At 41.0% G+C, this 24836-nt stretch overlaps 1 protein-coding gene across 1 annotated transcript in view; it reads right to left on the bottom strand.

Moving 5' to 3' along the window:
- TRPC5 (transient receptor potential cation channel subfamily C member 5) overlaps positions 1-24836 on the bottom strand; it is a 425360-nt gene that overhangs the window by 64705 nt on the left and 335819 nt on the right. Inside the window, exons 5-6 of the mRNA XM_077480887.1 lie at positions 18748-18887; positions 11329-11651 (exon numbers count right to left, since the gene is read on the bottom strand). Of these exons, the coding sequence (XP_077337013.1) occupies positions 11329-11651; positions 18748-18887 (463 nt within the window). The remainder of the gene's footprint in view (positions 1-11328; positions 11652-18747; positions 18888-24836) is intronic.

Here is a 24836-nt window from a genome sequence, read left to right on the forward strand (position 1 = left end):
CCGCACACCCACTAGCCCGTGATTTAATGGGGACCTACAAGTACGCCCATTTGCCCAGCCGTGCCATTGTACTGATGATATTGACAGCAAGCGGTTAAAGAGGTTCTAAAGCTTTTTTTTGTCAGCAGCTGCTGTTGTTCAGTGAAATTGAGCTCCCATCGGGCTCTATACTGCCACCTCTGGCTGCTTCATGTATGTGTGCCCCTTGTGTATGCTGCCAGTAATGTATTTTCACAGGAACATGTGGAATCAAGACCTGGGACAAGGAAGACCACCTTACAAATGGGGGCTGTGCATACAAGGGAGGAGGCTGTTTGTGCACGGGGGGGGGGGGGGAAGAGCTGTGTGTGTGTTTACAGATGTGTGTGTGTGGGGGGAGCCTGAAGGGGGTAGCTGAGTGTGTACAGGTGTGAGGGGGGCAACTCAGTGTCTACAAGTGTGAGGGGGCAGCTGAGCATCTACAGGTGTGAGGGGGCAGCTGAGCGTCTACAGGTGTGAGGGGGGCAGCTGAGTGTCTACAGGTGTGAGGGGGGCAGCTGAGTGTCTACAGGTATGAAGGGGGCTGAGTGCATACAGGTAGGAAGGGGGCTGAGTGCGTACAGGTATGAAGGGGGCTGCGTGCCTACAGATATGAATAGAGCTGAGTGCGTACAGGTATGAAGGGGGCTGAGTGCGTACAGGTATAAAGGGTGCTGAGTGTGTAGAAGGTATGAAGGGGGCTGCGTGCGTACAGATATGAATAGAGCTGAGTGCGTACAGGTATGAAGGGGGCTGATTGCTTCCAGGTATGAACAGGGCTGAGTGCGTACAGGTATGAAGGGGGCTGATTACTTCCAGGTATGAACAGGGCTGAGTGCATACAAGTATGAGGGGGCTGAGTGCGTACAGGCAGATCAGTGAGTTGCTGGTGTCAGATGCTCTAGGTACACCCCTGCATGTATGATACCATAGTGCCATCTAAAATTGAATAGGAGAAAGTTTTTCCCATTGAAAGGAAGTTTTGAGAAAGGGACCACACCAATGTGGGGATGGTAATCTATCCAAATAAAAGGTCATCAGGCATAAGCTGACAAGAGGAATCTATTATGACGTAACACCAAGGAAGGTCTGTGCCAGCCAGAAGAATCTATACCTGAAGATGCTTTTGCCTGATCTCCAGCAACTGCTATTTAGCTTGGGATCATCGTTGCCTACGGAGAACATGAACCCACTCTAACCTGAGTTAAGTAACTTTTCAGTGTATGTCTACTCTCTACAGACCATAGGCTGCTTATTTGCTAGTCATGTTGATTGTTATAGGTATATCTGTCAGTCTTTTATTGTATTTCTATAATTGTCATACACTGCAAGGTCTGAGCTGCCTTACTTATAACACAAAGCAACCCTAATAGACGAAAGCAAAAACACTGTCCATGCTCGCTTCCGAGCCCCGCTGCTGTGTCCACTGACACAGACAGCAGGACTCGGCCTTGCCGTAAACACTCCCATGTCACAGTATTTGATTGACGGCAGTGGGAGCCAGTGGCTTCTGCTGCTATCACTCTGTCAAATGAAAAGAGAGACAGTGGCTGGAGCTGCTGTGCTCGTGCACATCGCTGGATTGGATGGGATCGGGCTCAGGTAAGAAAAAGGGGGGGGGGGGTTTGGGAGGAAGCAATATAGTTTTGTTCAACATCACTTTTTAAAATGCACTTATGGTTCAAGTCTTTGTATAAGAAGTAGCTAATTTTTTTAAATGTAAATATAAATCATGTTAGGTGTAAATTCAGATAATACAGTGAACCACTGTGATTTATATCACATTACATTATAGCCTGAGTCATAAACAAGCTGTCTTGGACACATTTACTGCTGAGCAGTGAGGAACTTAGTAAAAGTGTGAGCTCAGCATCCTTCTGCTTGTCACTGTTGAGTGTCCTGCCATTTTGTCTTAGCAGCATTGCAAGAGGTTGATATTTTGTGTCATGCGTCTGCTCACTTTGCTATGAACAGTTTGTGACAGTGCAGATTTGGAAACAGAATTTGCTTGTCAGCACAGATGCCTTCTCATTGGAAACTGCAAGCTAAAGTGACAAAGGTCTGCGGAGACATCCAAAGTCATGTTATTTCATAGCTGCTAAAAAGGAAAGGACAATGTTTGGCAGAAATCGGCCTATGTCTATACAAGCTGAATGAGCACTGCTTAACCCCTCCTATTTAGTGTGAAAGGCTTTCTTATGCTAGCAATAATTTCTGGTGTAAAAGAATGTGAACAAATGAGGTAGCAGAGCCAAAGCATTGAGGGCTCTTTGCTCATGAACTGAGGACAATAAATGTATAAAAGAAATTTCTTTTATACTAGTAAAAATGAGTAAAAGGTCGATGTCTACTGTAATCAGGGTTACACCACATATTGTATATGCAGTATACTTGTATGTTTATATAGTACATAATATAATAAGAGTCATATTATGATCTTTTCCCCTCTTATCTGTAATCTTATTTTTAGACTGTAATCTTACTTTAGACTTCAGAGAGAATCTCATGTCTGCTAATGGGGAAACTGTTCCCAAAGTTTATATATGTAACATGATCCTTTTTTTTATTTTTTATTTAAAAAGTATTATCCTTTTCTAGTAAGTTCCCTATGTAATACCACACAATTATGCTTTTAATTCTCTATTTAAGCCATCAAATGGTGCTTTAATCTCCTCTTATTGTTTTCTGGGCTCCCTTACTTCTTTAATGTAAGTCATGTACATTACAAAGCTCAATAGCTCAAGCTGAAGTTTAGACACACAAATGATTTATTGCACAGATTCATAAACAATGATGGCTTAGTTCAAAGTTTCATCTCATGGCTTATTTCAAAGGCTGCTTTCACACTGAGGCGCTTTGCAGGCGCTAAAGTGCTAAAAATAGCGCCTGCAAAGCGCCCTGAAACAGCCACTGCTGTGTCTCCAGTGTGAAAGCCTGGAGGACTTTCACACTGGAGCGGTGCACTTGCAGGGAGGTTAAAAAAGTCCTGCAAGCTGCATCTTTGGAGCGCTGTAGGAGCGATGTATTTACCGCTCCTAAAGCACCCCTTCCCATTGAAAACAATGGGGCAACCCTGAAAACCCTTTTTCGGCTGCTTAAACGATGGTAAAGCGGCACTAAATATAGCGACGATTTACCGCCAGTGCCCGCAACACCCCAGTGTGAAAGTAGCCAAAGGCTTATGTTCTGCTTTCTCTGTAGAGAACGCATAATGCTTTAAAAATCCTGTTGTTATTATTATTATTATTATAATATTATTCAGGAGTTATATAGTGCTAACTTAGTGACAAGTATGCATAGCACTTTACATTATACAGCGAGACACTACAGTTACAGTACAAATTCAATACAAAATGGTAATGATGGCCCTGCTTCTGGGTGCTTACATTCTAATAGGGTGGGGCAAGTAGAACAAAAGGAAATAACTATGAGGCTGCATTCACACCTGAGCATTTTGTTTTCAGGCAGAAAGTCGTGTGTTTTTGCCGTGATTTTACCTGCATTTTTTACTGAAATTTTGCCACGATTTTGTACGGGTCAAAAGGTCACCAAAGTAAAATACGCCTGTAATCTGCCCAAAAGGAAGCTCATGTACTTTTTTGAGCTTCAGGCATTTTGCCTCAGGCTACAAAATGCTCAGATGGGAACAGGGGCCATTTAAATTAATGGAATTTTGCTTGTTGGGTAATTTTTGGGCGTTTAACAAACTGAAAATGCTCGGTGTGAATGCAGCCTTAGTGATGAACTGATGGGAGAATTAAAATAATTAGTTGTTAGGTGAAGGTGGGATAGGATTTCCTAAAAAGAAGAGTCTTCGGGGATTGCCTAAAAGTGGACAGAGTGGGAGACAGCCAGACAGATTGTGGTAGAAAATTCTATAGGATGGGAGAGGTTCTGGAGAAGTGCAGGAGATGATCATGGGAAGAAGAGAAAAGGGAGCTCGAAAGCAAGAGGTTTTTGGAAGGAGCAGAGAAGATGGTTTGGGTGATACATTGAGACATGATTTGTGACATAGCTTGGGGCAGTGTGGTAAATGGCTTTGTATGTTGTTGTTAGTATTTAGAATTTTATTTGTTGGGTAATTGTATGGTAGTGGAGGGATTGGTAGGGAGGGGTAGTGGACACTCAGTGGTTGGAAGGTGAATGAGTCTGGAAGCAGCTTTCATGAGGAGGGAGTTGCAATAGTCAAGGGAGTGAGTGAGTTGCTTGATGGTTTCATTGGTGAAATCTAAAGGATTTGGACAGTGATTGAATTTGGGACTACACCTAGCACCCTGGAATTAGGGGAAGGACTGACAGTTGTGTTATTGATCTTGATGGAAAAGTCAGAGGAGGGGGCATGGGCAGGGGGGATATTCTGAAACTAGCTTTGTAAAGATTTAGTTTGAGGAAGTGTTGTGACATCTATACTGATATGCCAGTTAATAAGCTAGTAATATAAGAGGAGACTAAAGGGGTGAGGAGAGGAGTAGAGAGCATGGGAGCTGGGAGTCCTCAGCATAGAGAAGATGGTATTGTAAGACATGGAAGTTTATCAAGTGAGTTATTGTAGATGTAGAAGAGAAGTGGTCCAAGCACAGAGGGTTGGAGGACCCCTACAGAATGTGGAAGTGAAGAAGAGAAGACAGAATTGTAGGAAACACTGAAGGAATGCTGTGATTGGTAGGGAGGGTCCCCACCCCATGTTATTTTACTGTCATGCAACTCCTTCCTAAAGTTTTAAAGTTTTAAAGTAAACTTTCACCCCCTTCTTTCACTTTCTATAATACTATCTCACCACCTTCCATCCTTTTTCAGAATTGCAAATGCATTTACAATTGTAAGTACCTTTTTTTTATTTAGCTGACCCTTCACTTCCTGGTTTCTCATTTAGGTGAAAATGTTGTTGCCATGATGCCTGCAGCCTCCTGTGATACTCTCGCATATCACACATTCCATCTGGCCTTGGGCCACCTATCACACATTGCACATAAGTGATGGTGGTTCATCACAGCTGCAAGAACCCAAAAGAGACAGCTGGCTCAAAGCACAGGACCTGCCACATGGCAGCAGACTGGGGGGTTTGCAACAAACAATATGAGAATTGCTGAGCATATGAATATGTACAGTAAGAGGGAACAGAAAAAAATGAAGGATGCAAAGTACCCCTCTTTAAAACAAGCTTCAGTGAAGGCATCTGGGATCCTTCCAGGTGGGCATTCTGTTGTCATCATTGGCTGTTGGGAAGCTTCTCAATTACTATACATTATTCACATTGCTCCACGAGGGCTGTACAAACTTTAGCAGCACCCACTATGCCCTAGCAGAGATGCCCAAATTGTGTTCTTTGTCGTAGTAGTGTCTTTATAACAACTGCTTTGTATCAACATGTGCTTACAGGTCCCTAACAGCAACTAACAAAATTTGAAGACTTCCAATATAACACAGTGGATTTTTCAAAAGCCAGCATAGGCATAACTGAACAAAACATGAAGCTATTACTGTTCACAGACTTGTTTTGTTGTCACTGTAATAAGACATATATCAGGAAACTTTAATTAGATTTTATGTATAACAACAGTGCCATACTTGTGCTCCAGCAGACCAGGTAAGAAATATGTCATCATACACTGCAGTGATTTGATCACGCATCACAGTGATTTGAGATCGTGGACATGTTTCATGTTTTATATGTGTAAAAATAACTGTTGTTCAGGCTGAAAACTCTACAAATATAATAATATTCATATCTCCAAGCTCCCTAACATAGGTGCAATAGATGCAGCATGTTGACTCTGATGAGGCATCAAAACCTGGAACATACAGTAGCTGTGACTATGGCTGTCCTGCTGTTGCAAGCCACTGAGATGAAACTACATCTATAAAGGTGTACGACTAGTTAACTGGTCAAATAAGTCAAAAGCAGACACCCTCAGGAGCTGTGACAAATAATTTTATGTCTGCTCTGGGATCAGAGGAGGACTGGGCTGATGGTACCCCAAAAATGTACACTTCTTATCAGAGATGAAAGCTGGCTCATTCCTTTGTACCGGACACATGTCTCATTGGCACATCACTATAGACAACCTTACTGGCCAATAGGAAAGTGCAGGAGATGATATGGGTGACCAAATCTCAACACCGGGAAATGTGGAACTTTGCACAAAAGGTCCATGAGAAAATATGTGAGGGCATGTGCAGATGCCTCGGGCTGCCCAGTTTTGATTTCTGGGGCTAACACATTATGCTCACTGATTTATAAGTTAAACTCCAAAGCTGCCTAGAAGTTCAACAGATTTTGTATGGATGGTTAGCCAGGAAATCAATTATTTTGGTGATCCTTTTCAATCTTCTAGTATGGGATAGGAAGTAATAAAAAAAGATTATTGCTGGCATGAATGAACACAGGCTAATATTGCTTTGTTTTAAAAAATGTAATTGAAAAATCACAAATTTGCATTGAAGGTCAGTACATTGCTTAACTCTTCAACATCATGGCACCACCATATATCTCTTAAGTCTTAAGTCTGCAAATAGCATTGAAGGTGAGCAGTTTATCAGCGCTTTATAGGCAATTGGTGATTTATTATACCAAACCTTCTCATAGTCTCCTCATTTGGCTGATAAACTGCTACATTGTTAATAGAAATGACACCTTAGTCAATATATATGGCTGGTGTACAGAATCTATTTTGTGAGTCTCATCTTCCACTACAGCCTGTTAGTAATCATGTTGTGTAGACACCTTGAAACACAGAGAAAAACATGGCACTCAACCCCCTGGTTTCTACTAAAAGAAAATTCTACCAAAACAATGAGACCAATGCATGGCAACTGCCTTTGTTGGCTACACTGCTAGCATATTTAACAAACAGACCATAGTTCCCAACTGTCCCTCTTTTGAAACCAAATCCCTCTGTCCCTATTTGCTCCTTAGTTGTTTCTTTTTAGCCTGTTACATAGACCACAATAACTACCAAAAGTGTTATTCAGCAGGGTTCATTCAACCTCTGAATTACTGCATGTTATTTTCTAATTTTCTTATGTGTCTTAGGACACATAAAGCAAATCAGACCTGGATCACAGAACTACTAAAACTCCCACTACAGATGTTACTGATATAATCAATATTTTTTTAATATACATTTAACCAAGAAAAGACCAAACGCTTGCTGGGTTTTATGTAGACATGGCATGGGTTTGTAGTGCACCTTGGGTGAGGGTGTGCGATCTCTTGAGTGTTTTTACTTTTCTTTTCTTTTTTAAACGATGAGGTGAGGTGCTGTGAAAATTAAGGCAGCTCTTGAATGGTTCAGCAACAACTGTCTGATGCATTCACCCAAGCTACAGATTATATATATATTTTTAAATTAAATTAATAGAAAAAAGTAGCTAAACTGTTGACATCTAAAGTGGACGTAAAAGCGGAAGCTCCCTCCAGCCCCCCTAAATACTTACCTGAGCCCCATCTTGACCCAGCGCTGTGCCTGAGAGCAACATCGCTTCTTTCTCTCTCCCTTCTCACTGGACTCTGTGAGAGCAGAGGGAGCCATTGGTTCCTGCTGCTGTCAATCATATCCAGTGATGAGGTAGCAGGAGGCGGGGCCAAGCCACTCTGTGTGTCAATAGACTCAAGTCGCACGAGTACCCCCTTTAGTAAAGGGGGTACTCGATATACAATGGTTTTGCTCTGTGCAAAACCATTGCACAGAGCAAGTAAGTAGGGCATGTTTGTTATTTAAAAAAAAATAACTTTACCATTACTTTAACTATTTATCGGTTGCTGTGGAAAGATATTTGTTCTTAAAAGGATTTTTTGGGAATACAGATCTGTACCCCAATATTGTAATTCAAAGAACTCAAACATACTGTAGTTCATTAAAAGTAGTAATTAAAATAATAATATGACTCAGAAATCCTTCTCTTTTATATATTTTAAATGCTAGCTTCCCTGAAAACAATGGTTTATGATACTGATGTAAAGCTCTTTGTTTTGACACTTTTATAGGTTAACAAAGTTCTGTCTCTGTCTCCCACAATCTCTTGCGTGTAAATCCCCTTGTGACATTGTTTTCCAAAGGATCTGCGCTGATGCACATTTCACTGTTGGACATTAAAAAGAAAAAAAAAACTGTGAGAAAAAAACAATAGTAGCTAAGAACAATTATGAGAAATGCGTTCCTGTCCCCTAATGACATCAATTGTTTTCGGATGGAAAAAAACGATCTAAAGTCATCATGACACATGCACGCTGGGCATCCCAAAACCTTTATATTTGTGAGTATCATTTTATGAATAAAACAAATAAATTATTTTACTATGTGGGGCCTTTTCTTTTAATATGGTCATGATATAACCTCATCAATAATGAGAGTTTCCATCCCTCCATTGTCCTGCTGTTTAACAATAAACAGAGCAGAGACAATTTATTAACACCTATATATGTGCACAGTCTCTTTCTTAATTGTTAATAGTGTTATTGATTATTGAAAACCACTATTGGTAGCAGACAGGAAGGCAACGAGCTCTATAAATGCTGGTGTCAATTCCATTAATGCTGTAATCAATCATTACAGCATATATTATTAAAGCCAGAAAAAGCAGGTGAATGTAGTGGATTTTCCACTTTTGCCTTTGCTATATGGTATATGTCAACCATTACTGTGTAGTAATTTTTTTTTTTTAATATTTGCTTATCTTTTGTAACTAAAACATATACATTAACATACAGTATAATGACTTTGCCAGGGAAGTGCTCATCTACAATGCCATAGATTGAAAAAAAAATATTGTTTTATATATATATATATATATATATATATATATATATATATATATATATATATATATATATATATATATATATATATATATATATAATCTTAAAGCTATAGTTTCTGGATTGAGTCTCTGCTGAATGTTTCCCTCCAAACTACCTAGAGAATCCATTATACCAAATCCTGCTCCAACAATTTCTTTAGAAATTGAATTGTAATTTGCAGAAACAATGCAGAGGTAAAGACCTAGTGGTAAAGAGGATGTGCTTAATGAAGTTTAATAATCATGGGTTAGATTTTACACATGCTACATTGAACAGATTTCATACACTTATTATGTTAATTTCTACAAAGTTATTAGAAGTCTAGCAGATCTGATCTCCTTTACTTAGTACGTAAAACATTTAGGCTGGGTTCATTCATCTGCGGTGCAGTAGCGTACATGTACTAACATGCATCTGTTACTGTGCATTGCTCTAAAGCAGCCCATTCATTTCTAATAACTGTATCCAGTGAAAAACCCCACATAAATGAAAGTGTTTGTTAACCCAAAAAAACAATATAGAGATCCTGGTCCCTTAAAGCAGATTACACAGCACAGTGCTTGTGCTGTGTAATCTGCCCCCCTCTAAACTGTAAACAAAAACCCCCTGAACGCGCTGCTTCCCATATGCCCTCTCTAAATAGACCACAAAAATCAGGGCTGCTCCACCCTGATCATCGTGGTCAAAGTACTCCCTCTGTGATAGGCTGCCCTGCTCTCTGCTCTCCTCTCTCCTCTCTCCCCCCCTCACCCCCTCTTTCCTGCCTGCCACCCCCCTCTGTGTCTGTCTCCGGCCTCACCCCCCCCCCCCCCCCCCGGGCGCAATTGTTGTAATATTAAATCCAAAAATTTAGTTAGAGGCTGAAGCAGTACACTATGTCAGTAGTTTTAAAAAACTAGCAGTATAAATACCTAATTTGAGCTGTCTTCAGGCCGGTCACGTGACTCGCAGCTGCTTTCCAGCTCCAATACATGGCTTCCGTGGAGGAGATGAGCGGCCATGTGATCTCCCCAGCTGACATCAGAGGGAGATCACGGCCCCTCCCGCAGAAGCAATCCATCTGAGCTGTAAAGCGGCCGCGTGTGACTGGCCTGAAGACAGCTCAAATTAGGTATTTACACTGCTCGTTTTTTTATTTTCTTATAGAGGGGCTGGCATTGTTTTATATAGGTGGGTTAACAAACCCTTTAAACCTTCAAAATAGTACCCCCTGAAATAAAAAAAAAAAGAAAACATTAGATGCTAACTAAGATCAACAACAAAATATATATTAAAGACAAAAATAATCCACCCCCACCCCAAAAAAAAAAAAAATGCAAAGGGATTGACTGCCCAAAAAGCTAGCAATCATTATTAGGGCTCATGCATACTGCATCTCTAAGATGCTCAAGGAAGCTGCTCCTTTGGGCTTTTGAGCCTTTTTGAGCTCTATTGTGTTCTGCCTGGAAACTCCCCTCAATGTTAGTCAATGTGTCCATGCACACTATAGCTTTTTCAGGAGTTTACAGGCATATGGCTTTACAGGCAGACCCCCTATATAGGCAAAACCTTTTTGTTTTTAATTTTGGTTCAAGCAAGGGAGGGTTATAACCCCTGTCAGATTTTATTTTAACCATCTGTGTCCCATTTTGGAGATTTCCCTTCATTTCCTATCCCATAGCCAAATAGGAAGTGAGTGGAATTCTCTGCAAATTAAGGGAATCCCTTGGGGACCCCCAGGTCACCAGAACTAGTGGAAGATTTCCCTTCTGTTATTTTTTTGGAGACAATCCAAAATTTGGGATTTTCTTTATGTTCACTTTAGATTATAATGGTAAACCGGACAAATAGAGATGGTGCATTTCCTAAAAGGGGGCACAGACAGCAATAAAAAATGACGTGTGTTCTAATCCCTCTCTACTCTATCCAAAACTAAAAAAATTTTTGCTTTTAGTCGTACTTTAAAGATACACTTTCATGTATGCATTCAAAATGTACTTGTTCTTTTTTGACACAGTATGATATGGCTCTGTTAAAAGTACATCAAAAAGGGCAAGCAGCATTGAGCCCTGGTTCATATTGGTGTGATTTGACATGCAAAATGACAATGGCACCGTCCTAATCGGTGCACCGCTGCATTTGCTACGCTGCACTGATTTCAAAAATTCATTTTTGTACTATTTTGTGATTTCCATTGACCTCTGTGCAGAAACCTGCGCAGATGTCTCTGAAATTTCTGCCGAAATCAGGACTGACATGCGGGAATGAAATAGTGTGAGTTCAGCTAAACACCATTTCATTCCCGCCCTCAGTGTGAACCTAGGCTGATGACTCACTCAACCTCAGTTTTTAAAGACATGGGGTACTAGTCCCTGCTGACCATAATTAAAGGGCAAATAGAGCACCAAAATGGAGAAAGTAGACAACTTGACCTGGGTTGTAATATAAAACAGTATGAACACAATCTCTGTCTGACATAATAGTGCAATAATTGTAAACAAGAGAATTGAAGAAAACAGGACTTGTCTTACGTGGAGAAGGCGTTGTTCTGTTTCTCACAGCGAATTCCTTTGCAGTTGTTAGGTTCTTCAGAGGCACTAGTCTCATAATAAAAGTACAGTTGGTTTAGTCCATTGGCAAAGGCCAGAAGCACCAGGCAGTAGATGAAGAGGAATTTGAGAATGTCCAGCAGCATCCGCCCTAGTGATATTTGCAGAGGACCAAGATGTGAATTTGCAGTGAACAGGGAGATGAGACGAAGGGAGCTCAGGATATTGGATATTGCAAAGAGTGCTTCGGCAATAAGTGTGGGGTGCCACATATCCCATTCCTCTCTTGGCCGGGAGCCATTGTACTAAGGGAATAAATACAAGAACAAGCTGTAAATTATCAAGGCTGAGTCACACAGAAACTGTCCTAGAGCTTGTGCCAAATGGTGAATTTAATCAATGGTAGCATTGGCCTTTTTCCTCGGGAAATGTCATCTTTTACTTGTAATGAAGGACTTGATTTGACTTATCTCAGTGTGCCCACTTTGCAAGGTCAAAACAACAAGTAGATTAAATCGCAACTCAGCTTAGTAGCAGATATTGGATTTTTAATACAAGAACTGCACTAAGGCAGGTAACATCTTGTCTGACATTGGAATTATCTTTCATGACAGCTGTTCACATTCAGTTCAAATCAGTAAACAGTTGAAAGAATACAGTAAGTTTTGTTACAAAAAAAAAAAAAACTATTACTTTTAATTAATATTTATTATAAGTAAATATAACAGCACCAATAAATAACACTTGAGCAGTGGAATATAAATAGAGGACTATCTGGATAATTCGAGAAGGAGTGGGACCTACATTTATGGATTTCTTTCCCTTACTCAAGGAGTAGTTGTGTTGTGGTCTAACAAAAAGGATGTGTTTTATAAGAGCTTTGTTATACACAGGTCTGGTAAAAAATGTAAATAGTTTAAAATATAGGAGTATACATTTGTCAAAGGGGACAGGAACATACGAACAGTAACAACCTAAAAACAGAAGTTCCAATCCTTCTACGGTCCAATAAATTGTGTTTTTATCTGTACCTCTTCAGGACCTCTAAGCCCTTGTACACACGGTCGGAGATTCTGACAACCAAATCCGTCGGATTTTGTCCGACGGATTTTGTCCGAAACTGTTGTATACCCACGGTCGGACAAAGTTGTCGGAAAATCCGACGTGATGACGTTATTTCGTTACAACGGGACTACGTTCACGCTAGTAGCCAATAGCTTTCGTGTAGGAATTTGATCTGAGCATGCGTGGCACTTTGTCCAATCGGAATTCTCTACACATGATCGGAGTATGTCCGATCGGAGCATTTTGTCTGAATATTTTACCAACAAGTTGGAAAACTTGGTCCGTCGGATACTCCGACGGAAACAGTCCGATGTAGACCACACACAGTCGGAATATCCGACAAAACGGTCCGATCGGACACATTCCGTCGGAATCTCCGACCGTGTGTACAAGGGCTAACACTTCCAAACTTGTTTAAAAAAAAGAAAAACAGCTGTGCAGTCACATAACCCTAAAACAAAACTCATTAAAAATATGACTATGGTATACTAATGGAAATACAAACTCAGCTTCTTCATACGTCAGCCCAACATATAGGTTTAGAACAGACAATAAATTTGATCGAAAAAGAATCACCATCACATTTTCTGCTACTGAATTTTTTTAATGCGTAATTTACTTTCTCTGACTTCAGTGAGTACTTTTATGCACACAATATGCTTCATTCTCTGGCCCTAGAATGCTTTGCCAAGACTACTTAAGAATAAATGTGTTTATTAAATATGCTGCTGACAGCCAATAGGAAAATACTTACATAGGAACTCACTCTTGATGTAGAGCACATTCTTTTTACTTGCTCTCAGAGGATGCCTTCTTGAGAAGTTCTTAGGATATGACAATTAACTAGAGAAAAGGTGCGTCTGTGTGCCTAACTTTATATGTCTGAAATGCTATCCAAAGGCAAATCCAAGCTGAAGTATCAAGCAGGGGGCACAATAGCAGTGAACTACTCTCACCCATATGTCTGATTCCCGGAGCTGTCTTGTAAAAACACAGTTTCTGGGACCTGTGAGAGCTGTTCCAAAGGATTTTGTTTCACACAATATCTTTAGGTTTTGCATGTGACAAGATTCTTGCAAAGTACCCAAGTACCAGGACTACTCCCTAATCCTATGTGCAGAGAAAAGTGTAGAGATTTGCATCTTTAATGTTAATAGTGACAGGAACCTCTGGGGCTGTAGGTTGACTGGGTTTAGCACTAGGCAGAAAGATGTGCAATGGGTGCTGGAAGGCTAGTGTAGTGCACCCCCTAAGGAGCCGCAATGTAGATGGGGATCCCCCACCCTGCACAGCCATGCACACCAAATCTTCACAGGCACACTCGAGGCAGAAAACAGGCCGTGACTTTGCTGTTTTTTATTTATTGAGGGATAATAACTTGGATAAGGATGGGAGATTATGGGATGCCCACTTGACATCAGAACAAACTTCAGGGACAACTCTTCTTGTATACAGTCTCTATATACAGCTCCTCTTCTTCCAGCACTCACTTGCTTACAAAACCCAGGTGGAATGCTGTGAATTATCCAACAGTCACTCAGTCAGATGAAGCAATAGCCCATTACATTCAGAAACCGGAGACCCCTTGGTTGTGTTGCAAAGGTTCAGTAACCAGCTTGTTTCCCTCCCGTGGCTACTAATCGCAGCACCACCTTTTCATGGACTGTCAACCCAGCTGTCTGCAGCTGCTCCTTTCACTAGAACTCCAGGCTAACGTCTCCCCACAGTCCTCCAGATTGACAATCACCAGCCCACCCGGCTGACTCTAAGAAGGTCTCCCAGACGTGCTGACCTGCTTCTGCTGTCCTCTCTATGCCCCGTGCCTCCAGGAAGGGTTTCCTCCATGTCTTTTAGGGAGAATCTTCCAGCACCTGAGCCCCAGGCCCATGGTCACCCCCTCCAGACTAGGTATTACCCTCAATGGCAACCAACAGTCTCCTCAGCATCCCATCCCCTTCTCCCACCTGACTGCCCCTGCTGGTAAGCTCTACCCCCTGCTGGCCCAAAGCTGGAGATTGGCTAAGGCCCCATGACTATGCATGGCAGCCCCTCTTCACTCCCACCCTCGTAGGAGAAAAGGTGTGCTACTGAGTGACCATCAAGGGAAAATAAAGGAAAGAAAGCCTGGAAAATGAATGCAGCAACCACATTTAAGAACTGGTAAGTTGGAATATATACGTTTTTTGTCCTTGAGTTTAGATTTAAAAGGTTGCCTTTCAGCCCATTTTGATCACTGTCCACTTTTCCTTTGGCCCTAGCATATTTCAGTTATAAGAAAAGCATACTCTACTTCTAGCGAGCATATATTTTTTGTTATTATTACAATGTTTTTCTTAATGTTATTGTTAATGTATTGCATTTTAAATGCTTGCTCTTCCACAATGTTTTGTATTTAGGAGACTTGTATATAAACTATAGTAGAGTCTTCATGTCATTAGAGTGCATGCTTACCTTCAGCAACATTTTCCAAAAAGCCCCCTATGCAGTTCCATATACACTGCATAGAACATACCAGCGCTCCTCCTTTTTCAATTGCTCCCTTTACACATGCAACGGTGGGAGAGGGGGCTCACTACAAAAAATATTGGTCCCTTATTTCCCCTACATACTGTCCTATGCGGGGCAGGCTGGAGGCCCTTATGCCGCGTACACACGTTCGAATTGTCCGGTGGACTAGGTCTGCCGGACCACAGTACGCCGGACAATTAGATCGTGTGTGGGCTCCAGCGGACTTTTTCATCGTAAAGTCCGGCAGACTTAGAAAGTAGTTTTGACTCAAAATGTGTCCGCCGGACTTGGCTTTCAGCGGACAATCCATTCGTCAGTGTGCTAGTCCGGTGGACTAAGACTGAGGTATGCTCTGAAGCAAGTACGAGAAGGAAGCTATTGGCTACTGGCTATTGAACTTCCTTTTTCTAGTCCCGCAGATTTATTTTGTTTTGTTTTTTTGCAATGGGAGTAGGTGCAACATTTGACAGAGCAGAAGTGCTGGTATGATCTATTCAAGGTGTATTGCTAAATGTGAACTTACGTTTTAGGTCTCCTGCTTAAAGGGATTTAATCATGGGAGAATAATTGGAGCTGCCTTTACTGAACGCTCCTTTTGAAAATGCTATTTCTCCAGCTGTCAACCTGTTCATCCAGCATTGACTTCAATGCTGTTATTGTTGCTGACCGGAAATAGTTATAAAGATTAGTAGTTCTAACACTCATTTTACAGCATGTTTATTCTTCACCTTTGGCTGAAATATACAGAAGTCAGACACAGCAAAGCACCTCACATATTAACAAGGAGACCTGCAATGGCAGCCTCCATACTTCTCTTTATGATAGAATTGTTTGAATACCTAATGAGATATGATCTAGCCCATATAGGAAGTGAATTATTGTCAAATAGTTAGCCATCTCATAGACTTGTATCATAAGGAGCAGTAATGCACAACCACTAAGTAGACCGCACAGCATGTAGCATAGAAATAATATGGGGAAATTAAAAAAATATGGTGGCTTCTCTCTACATGTACACATAGAAAGCATTTTACATCATTAAAGTGGTTGTAAACCCTTACAAACCACTTTGACCTACAGGTAAGCCTAGATTAAGGCTTACCTGTAGGTCCAAGAAAAATCTCCTAAAATATTTGCCAAAAGACAGGCACCGCTGTCTACGGAGCATGCAAGTGGCGGCTCCCGCGCGCATGCGAGGGAGTGACGTCATCGCGGCTCCGTCGAATGACAGCGCCAAAGCAGCGAGACCCACCAAGAAGATGGAGGCTCCGTACACAAGGGGACAGCAGTGACTTTGCTGGCTCCTGTGTCAGGTAAGTGACACATAATGGACTACTATGCGATGCATAGTAGTCCATTATGCTTTACCTTTGCAGGGAATCAAAGAGGAAGTAAACCCATCAGGGTTTAACACACATTGGTAACTTTATTTACAAAAAGCTGATCTATTTAACACATATCTAAAAACCATTAATAAGACTATATATTCCTTAATACTGTTGAATGATATTATGTTATTCGTAGTGGCCATTGTACTGTACATAATGTCCTTTATATGCCTATTTCTCAGATTTTTCATCACTGACCACCACTTAGATCCTACCATAGAATGGTATTATTTTTCTTGTATTATAAATAATAATTTTCCCACAAGGAAGAAATCAGAAGTATAATTTACCAAGAAGTATAATTTACCAATTGTTTTTATTTGATTTCCTGCATTAGCTGACTCTGAACCAGTGGCGGCCAATGCATTGTGGGCGCATGGTGCGCCGCCCCCCTAACACCTCCACCGCCCTCCCTATCCATGTGCCCGGCCCCTTTCAGGAGGCTGGACACATGAATTACTATGGCGGGGATAGGCAGAGGGTGTGTATTTTGAAGCACGTGATTAAAGCCAGAGGCCATAATAGGCTTCAAAATAGGGTGGGCTCGGGGCACAGAGCACTGCGTCCTGATCCCACCCTGTTGTGTGACGATATCAAATAAATTTTCGCTATGGTCACACTACAGCTCCTCCCCCGACCCTATTGGACGCCTAACACTTTGGCAGAAGAGGAGATACACAGGGGAGGAAGCCTGTGGAGCGGACACTGGAGCCCCCACTGCCCACACTGGAGGAGAGGAGGAGGACAGCCTCACCACTGGAAGAGAGGAGGAGGACAGCTCCGTCAATGCAGGAGAGGAGGAGAGCCCTGCCGCAAAATGGGTATGTCCAACCAGACCACCCGCAGGTGGTGCGGCTGGTGGTCAGTGCCAAAGGTGGTCAGTGCTGTGGGTGGTCCGGGGTCAGGGGAGTAGGTGCATGTTTGCCACCCCCCTAAAAGGAGAACCCGCCAGCCTGCCACTACTCTAAAAGTTCTGTGTTCTCTGCACCCCTTAAAATGCAAAGGACAAACTCCATTCTACAAAGCTGGAATAAGACCTTATTCACAATGGCATTGTCAAGCCTGTGTTTACAGGACATTTCTAAATGCATACAGTAAAAGATCTCTTTAATGATGTCATTCACACCGAGTGTTTACTGGCTTTTAGGTATAGGAATAGTCAGTTTGCCTACACTTAGGAAAATAGAATTCTGTGTGCCTATGAACTGTTTAGACTCTCCAAATGTGGCTAAATGCATGTAAACACAACTAAACACATCTAATTGCTCCGAAACACTGCTAAACCTGCTTAGCAGGAACATTGCATATAATGTTTGCATGCTCCTATTGAAGTCAATGGGTCCAAGAAAGCCTAATTCTGCTTTAAAAATAGCTCATGTACCTTTTTGACCTTCAGCCACTGAGCTACAGCCACCTGAACTCTCAGAGAACAGGGACAATTGAAAAGTATGGGATTTGGCTTGTTGAGCGTTTTGAAGCTTTGAGCTACCAAACACGCAGGTGTGGATGGGGGCTTTGGCTCCTGACTAAATAATAACTACATTTTTTATATAAAAAATATTCATATGTGTCCAGCAGACCTTAAAGGAGTTGTAAAGGCAAAAGGTTTTTTATCTTAATGCATTCTAGATAAAAAAAACCTTCTGTGTGTAGCAGCCCCCCCCCCCCCAGCACCCCCTAATTACCTACCTGAGCCCCTTCTCTCTCCAGCGATGTCCACGGTCCCCTCAGCCATCCAGGACACTCCTCCTGATTGGCTGAGACAGAGCACCGGTGCCAATGGCTCCCACGGCTGTCGATCAAAGTCAGTCAGTTAATCAGGGGAGAGAGGGGCGAGGCCAGGTCTGGGCCCTGTTTCTGAAAGGATGCACGGAGCTCTGACTCGGCTTGGGTGACCCCTGTAGCAAGCTGCTTACTGTGGGGCACTCAAAAGAGGGAGGGGCTAGGAGTGGCGAAGAGGGACCTGAGAAGAGGCAAAACCAACTGCACAGAGGAAGTAAGTATAACATGATTGTTATTTAAAAAAAAAAAAAAAACGAGCCTTTGCAATCACTTTACGATTTTAGAAATATTATTTTTTTTTCCTGTATAATGCATAGATTATTATTATATTGTTGCATTTGGTGGAATGCACATAAGTCATAACATGTTTTAAAAATGTTCTGAATACTTGCCAGCTAAACAACAGTATATTAACTATAGCTTTTGGCTATATTAAGGCCCTACTGCTTTCCCTCTTTTATTTCAGGCTGAACTGATCCAAATTCTTTTGCTTTGTAGTCTGCATGTAATGAGCCAGAAATGGAGGTTTTAAAAGGGTAAATCAGGCCCAGGTTTGTATATAGTCAACTAAGGAGCACAAATAGGAGATAAGTTTTATCAGGTTTGCACATAAATGAACAACATAAGATATTTTTTGTGGACAAGGAAATATTCTTACCTTCACATATGCTACTATTTTAAGAGAGATGGTTGCAAGATAGAGGGAATTCATCGCAAAATCCATTAGGTTCCACCAGTCATGTACATATTCAGTAAATCCCCCATCCCACATTTCTTTTATTTCACCCCAGATAAAACCTGTGCAAAAGAGAAAACAAAAAATTAGATCCAAAGGTGAAGAATCATTATTTGTAAGTAACGATATAGTTTCACCTAAACTTCTAAGGTAAGCTTTCATAACCGCTAACCATGGTTACTGGGATCAATGTCTGAACCAACTCCTCCCTTACAAATTTCTATTGAAAACCAGGGCACTTCAGAAACTAATTTGAAGCCACAGGTTTATCTTATGAGAAAGAGAGTTTACTGCAACATGCAGGCTTCCTCAAGTACATGGGAGAAATTACACGACAGGGTGGCCTGGAAGGCAGGAAAAGTCTTAGGTATGGGTGGATTAGTTCACAGATTTCACACAGAGAACAAGGAAGAAGCGGATAGAGGTTAGGAAGACCTTGAAGAACAACCGACAGCATGGAAGCAGTTTAGAATACTTGCCCTCCCTCTTGGTAACAATGTGGTTGATAAGAAATATTAAAGGATCATAGGAAATAGAGAATAGAGGTATGGAAAAAGAGATTAATATTGCTGGGGTATGTTGTAATTTTGTTACAGTGGGTCCTTGATGGTGCCACAACAGTTAGCTTTTATGTAATGTTTGGTTGGATTGTTTAACCATGATGGTCACAAATATGTAGGATTGTGTGGTGTTGTAGCCACCCTGCCCTAACCAGGAGTGACTAAATACATTTTCTGGGTGCTAAAAAGCTCAAGTTGATTTATAGTGCTAGTAGATAAAATACCAAATTTGGAGCTTAGAGGCACACAAATTAGAATTATAGGCAGTGGGTGGCAGCTGCAGAGTTCACAAATTATTCAAGGCACTCCCCAATAGCCTTTGAAGAGAAACAAAATGAACTATATAAGTAGAACTGTGCTTGCCTGTGAGAGATAAATGCAAAGAGAACCAGTGTAACTGTTTCTGGTTACAAACTGACAGCTTAATGAATCATGTACTACCACAGGACACAGAAGGCAGTGTGCGAAGTTATTGGCTGATTACCTTAGGTGATAACAGAAGTGTTCAGAGTAGTGTGTTTCTGTGGCGGCCAGTCCCCAATCCAGGGGTCTTCAAACTACGGCCCTCCAGTTGTTCAGAAACTACAATTCCCATCATGCCTAGTCATGTCTTTGAATGTCAGAGTTTTACAATGCCTCATAGGATGTGTAGTTCCGCAACAGCTGGAGGGCCGTAGTTTGAGGATCCCTGCCCTAATCTATGCGCCCGGCACCTAGTCCGTCAAAAAGTACAGAAAACTGTTGCACAAAACATTGTTGTTGCCTGCCTGGGAACATATTTACATTCATGTTGAATACACTGGCTCTGAACTAAAGTAAAATTTTGTATAGTGTTAGACCCCTTTCACACTGGGGTAGCGGAGTTTAAGCAGCGCTTTACGCTGCTGTGGCGATGTCCTAAATTGCATCGCTATTGAGAATGTGTATTTGATACTTTAACCAGTTCCTTACCAGCTCACACCGATATACGTTGGCAGAATGGCACGGGTGCGCAAAACCACGTACCCGTATGTCGCCTACGCCCCCGCCACTCAATCTGATTCGTTGCAGAACCGATCAGTCTTCAGAACCAGGCCAATGATTTCTGGTCTGGACCTGCTGATCAGTTCTGACCAATGAAATGCCTCCTCTGCCTGTGTAATGTAAACAATAAAAAATTACAAAAAAATAAATAAAGGAAATGAACAGTGTGAAAATAGTAAACAGCAATTGCACCATGCATGTGAGGTATCACCATGAACGTAAGATTGAGGGCAGTAACTCTAGCAGTAGACAACCTCTGTAAATCTAAAGTGGTAATCTGTAAAAGCTTTTAAAAATGCATGTAGTTTGTCACCGCTGCAATTTTAAAACATGTCATGTTTGGTATCTATGTACTCGGCATAAAATCATCTTTTATATTTTACCAAAAAATTAGCCTAGCCACATACAGAACCTCGAAAACCAATCACCGCATGCAGGCTTTATAAGGGCGTAAAATGGTGATTTCACTTCCTCACTATCTATCACAGCCATGAAATGCCAAGATAGCACAAAACCCCCCCAAATCACCCCATTTTGTAAAGTAGACACCCAAGCTATTTGCTGAGGGGCATGTTGAGTCCATGGAATATTTTATATTTTGCCACAGGTTTTAGGAAAATGACAAACCTTTTTTTTTTCTTTTTTTTTGCACAAAGTTGTCATGAAATTATATATTGCTCGAACATGCCATGGCTATAAGTGGAATTACACCCCGAAATACATTCTGCTGGTTCTCCTGAGTACGGGGATACTACATGTGTGAAACTTTTTGGGGGCCTAGCCGCGTACAGGACCCCAAAAACCAATCACCGCATTCGGGATTTCTAAGGGCGTAAAATGGTGATTTCACTCCTCACTACCTTTCACAGTTACGGAGGCCCTGAAATGTCCAGATAGCACAATCCCCCACCAAATGACCCCATTTTGGAAAGTAGGCACCCCGAGGTATTTGCTAAGAGGCATGGTGAGTATTTTGCAGCTTTCATTTGTTTTGGAAAATGAAGAAAGAAAAGGAAAATATATATTTTTTTCTTTTTTCAATTTTCAAAACTTTGGGACAAAAAGCGAGATCTGCAAAATACTCATCATGCCTCTTAGCAAATAGCTCGGGGTGCCTACTTTCCAAAATGAGGTAAAATTAGGTAATTTGGGGGGGGGGGGGTGCTATCTGGGCATTTCATGGCCTCCGAAACTGTGATGGGTAGTGAGGAGTGAAATCAAAAATTTACGCCCTTATGCCTCGTACACACGATCAAACAATCCGGTGGAAAAGTCCGGCAAACTCAAGTCCGCCGGACAATCCGCCCGTGTGTAGGCTCCGGCGGACTTTTTTTACCCAAAACTCCGGCGGACTAAGAAAGTATTTTTGCACTCGAATATGTCCGCCGGACTCGCACTTCGGCGGACAGTACGGCCGTGTGTGTGCTAGTCCGTCGTACTTTTGAAATGAGCGGACTTTTCCCGTGTGGAGAAAAGTCCGCTCATTTTGAGTGCATCTGCAGGTAGCCAGGGCCAGCAAAGGAGGCATCGCTGGCCCTGTCACCTGGTATGGACTTAAAGGGGAACCCCTACACCGAAAAATCGGCGTGGGGTCCCCCCTAGGTCCATATCACACCCTTATCTGAGCACGCTACCCAGCCGGCCAGGAAAGGGGGTGGGGACGAGCGAGCGCCCCCCCTCCTGAGCCATGCCAGGCCGCGTGCTCTCAACATGGGGGTGCCTTGGGGAAGGGGGGGGCTGCGTGCCCCCCCAACCCAAAGCACCTTGTCCCCATGTTGATGAGGACAAGGGCCTCTTCCCGACAACCCTGGCCGTTGGTTGTCTGGGTCTGCGGGTGGGGGGCTTATCGGAATCCGTGCGCCCCTTTAATAAGGGGGCCCCGGATCCCGGCCCCCCACCCTATGTGAATGAGTATGGGGTACAATGTACCCCTACCCATTCACCTGTAAACAAAAAATGGTTATCAAACTCTCCACCAACAATAGCGCAATGGTCCGAAGCAATTAATCTTAATCTAAAATGGGAGGAATTGGCATATAAACATAGGAGAAGCCCTAAAAAGTTTTTGAAAATTTGGTCCTGATGGTTAGTTTCCAACTTAGTTGGGTAGTCAGGTGAACATATTATAGATGCTGAGGAAAGTTAACAATGAGATCTTTGGAGGGGACAATTATATATGTGTATATATATGTTGTTAAGGTATAGTGATCAGATTGAATATAATGGTTAGATTTATATCGTCATTAACGTTATGTAGGGATAATGTAATGAGTTTGATGTGATAAAAGGTTTTTAGTAATAGTCAATGTATAATCTGGAAGGCTGTTGTTTTTTTGTTGTTTTCAATCTTCTTTTATTAATTTTTTAAAGCAATTATACAAATACATATAAATATCTTTCATCACCAAATTGAACATCATATTATTGTATAACATCCTCTCCTTAAGATATCATTGTAATTTCTAATAACCTATGCTATACTAAACCATCTGACATATATTTCTTTACAATGTCCATTCTCCATTCATCCACATCATTCATCCCTGTCTTACTTTTCCATACATACACTCTGTACATATATTTGTGCATATCCATTCATCCCCATCATTTATCTCTATCTTATTTTCCAAACATACATACACATTTTATGGGCTTTTAGTTTTTTTCCGTCCCTTCTCTCCTTATCTGCTCTTCCATATATTGTATTTCGTTCATTTCACATATCCATTCCATTAATGTAGGACCATTTATTTTTCTCCATTTTCAAGCTATTATCTTCCTAGCTGCATTCATCGTATGGTGAAGAATATCCGCCTTTATAAATTTCAATGATCCAGGTATTATAGACAGTATCGAAACCTTAACGATTGGTTGCATCTCGTTTGCAGACAGCAATTTATATATTTCAAATATTTTATACCAGAATTCCTTCACCACATGACATTCATACCAAATATGTGTCATTGTTCCTTTATCCCTTAGGCATCTCCAACATTTCTCTGTATTATCTTTATTTATTTTATTCAGATCTACTGGACTCCAGTACCGTCTCATCAACATGTTATAGTTGCATTCTTGATGCTTAACTGCTATCAATAGTTTGTGTTAATAAAATTGCTTTATCCCATTCCAAAAGTAAAATTGGACTCTCTAATTCACTTTCTAATTTTTTAATACTAGCGATTTCATTAAAGGGTCCCACAGGAAGAAGACGTTTATAGATTTTAGATTTAGATTTAATTTATGAGTTGTTTTTTTGTTCTTCTATTAGCAATTGTTCGAATTTAGTTTTAGAGATTTGATATATGTATTTCAATATATTAACCCATTATCATAAAAAGTTAAATCTTTTTTCCCTGGTCTAAATTGGGGTTTAATCCATGGAATTTTAATTTCGGACCTATTATATCTTCTTCTAAAGTTATCAATTGTTTATTTGATACATTATGATACCAATCTATTATCCTTATCAGTGATGCAACCTGTAAGTATATTGCAAAATCGGGTAATGCAAAACCTCTATCTTTTTTAAAATTTTTATTAGGATTGCTTTTTATCTGTGGTGTTTTTTTGAGGCCATATAAAACTTCATATAGCTTTGGGTAACCGTATTATTAATTTTCTTGGAATGGTTATAGGTATAGCTTGAAATATGTATAATAATTTAGGCACTATATACATTTTTACTACATTAATTCTTCCTATCCAAGAGTGGATTATGTTATCGAATCTTTGAAGTGCTTTTATAGTTTTACCAATTATTACAGAATGATTTAATTCATGTAAAGGAGTCAAATCCCTTGGAATAAATATCCCTAAATACTTTATTGCCTTTTTTTGCAATTTAAAGGGAAAGTCCTTTTGAAGATTCTCTTGTACCTTATCTGTTAGAGATACATTTAACATGTCTGATTTATCGTATTTAGCTTTGAAATTACTTACTTTCCCAAATGTTTTAAATTCCTGTATAAGATTTGGTATATGTAACAATTGGATTGGTGACATATATTAACAAGTCATTTGCATACACTGCCATTTTATATTCCTTTCCTTGAACCTTTATCCCTTGAATATCCCCATTCTTCCATATTGCTGTGGTAAGATGCTCCATTACTAACACGTATAACAATGGGGACAAGGGACATCCTTAACGAGTGCCATTCGTTATTTCTATATATTCAGAAAGAATTCCATTGTTCGTATTTTTACCCTGGGATTGGAATATAATTCCATAATTTTACTAAACATCTTTGGTCCAATCCCAAGTTGAATTAAGCTTTCTTCTAAAAACCACCAGCCCACCCTATCAAATGCTTTTTCAGTATCTATCGACAGAAGACACTCTGGGATGGCAGCCTTCTGAGCATAGTCTTCTAATGTGCATGTTTTAATTATATTATCCCTCGTTTCTCTCCCCGTTGTGTAGCC

Source organism: Lithobates pipiens, unplaced genomic scaffold, assembly GCF_037356315.1.
Source record: "Lithobates pipiens isolate NorthernLeopardFrog02 unplaced genomic scaffold, aLitPip1_a1.2 Scaffold_1, whole genome shotgun sequence".
NCBI lineage: Eukaryota > Metazoa > Chordata > Amphibia > Anura > Ranidae > Lithobates > Lithobates pipiens.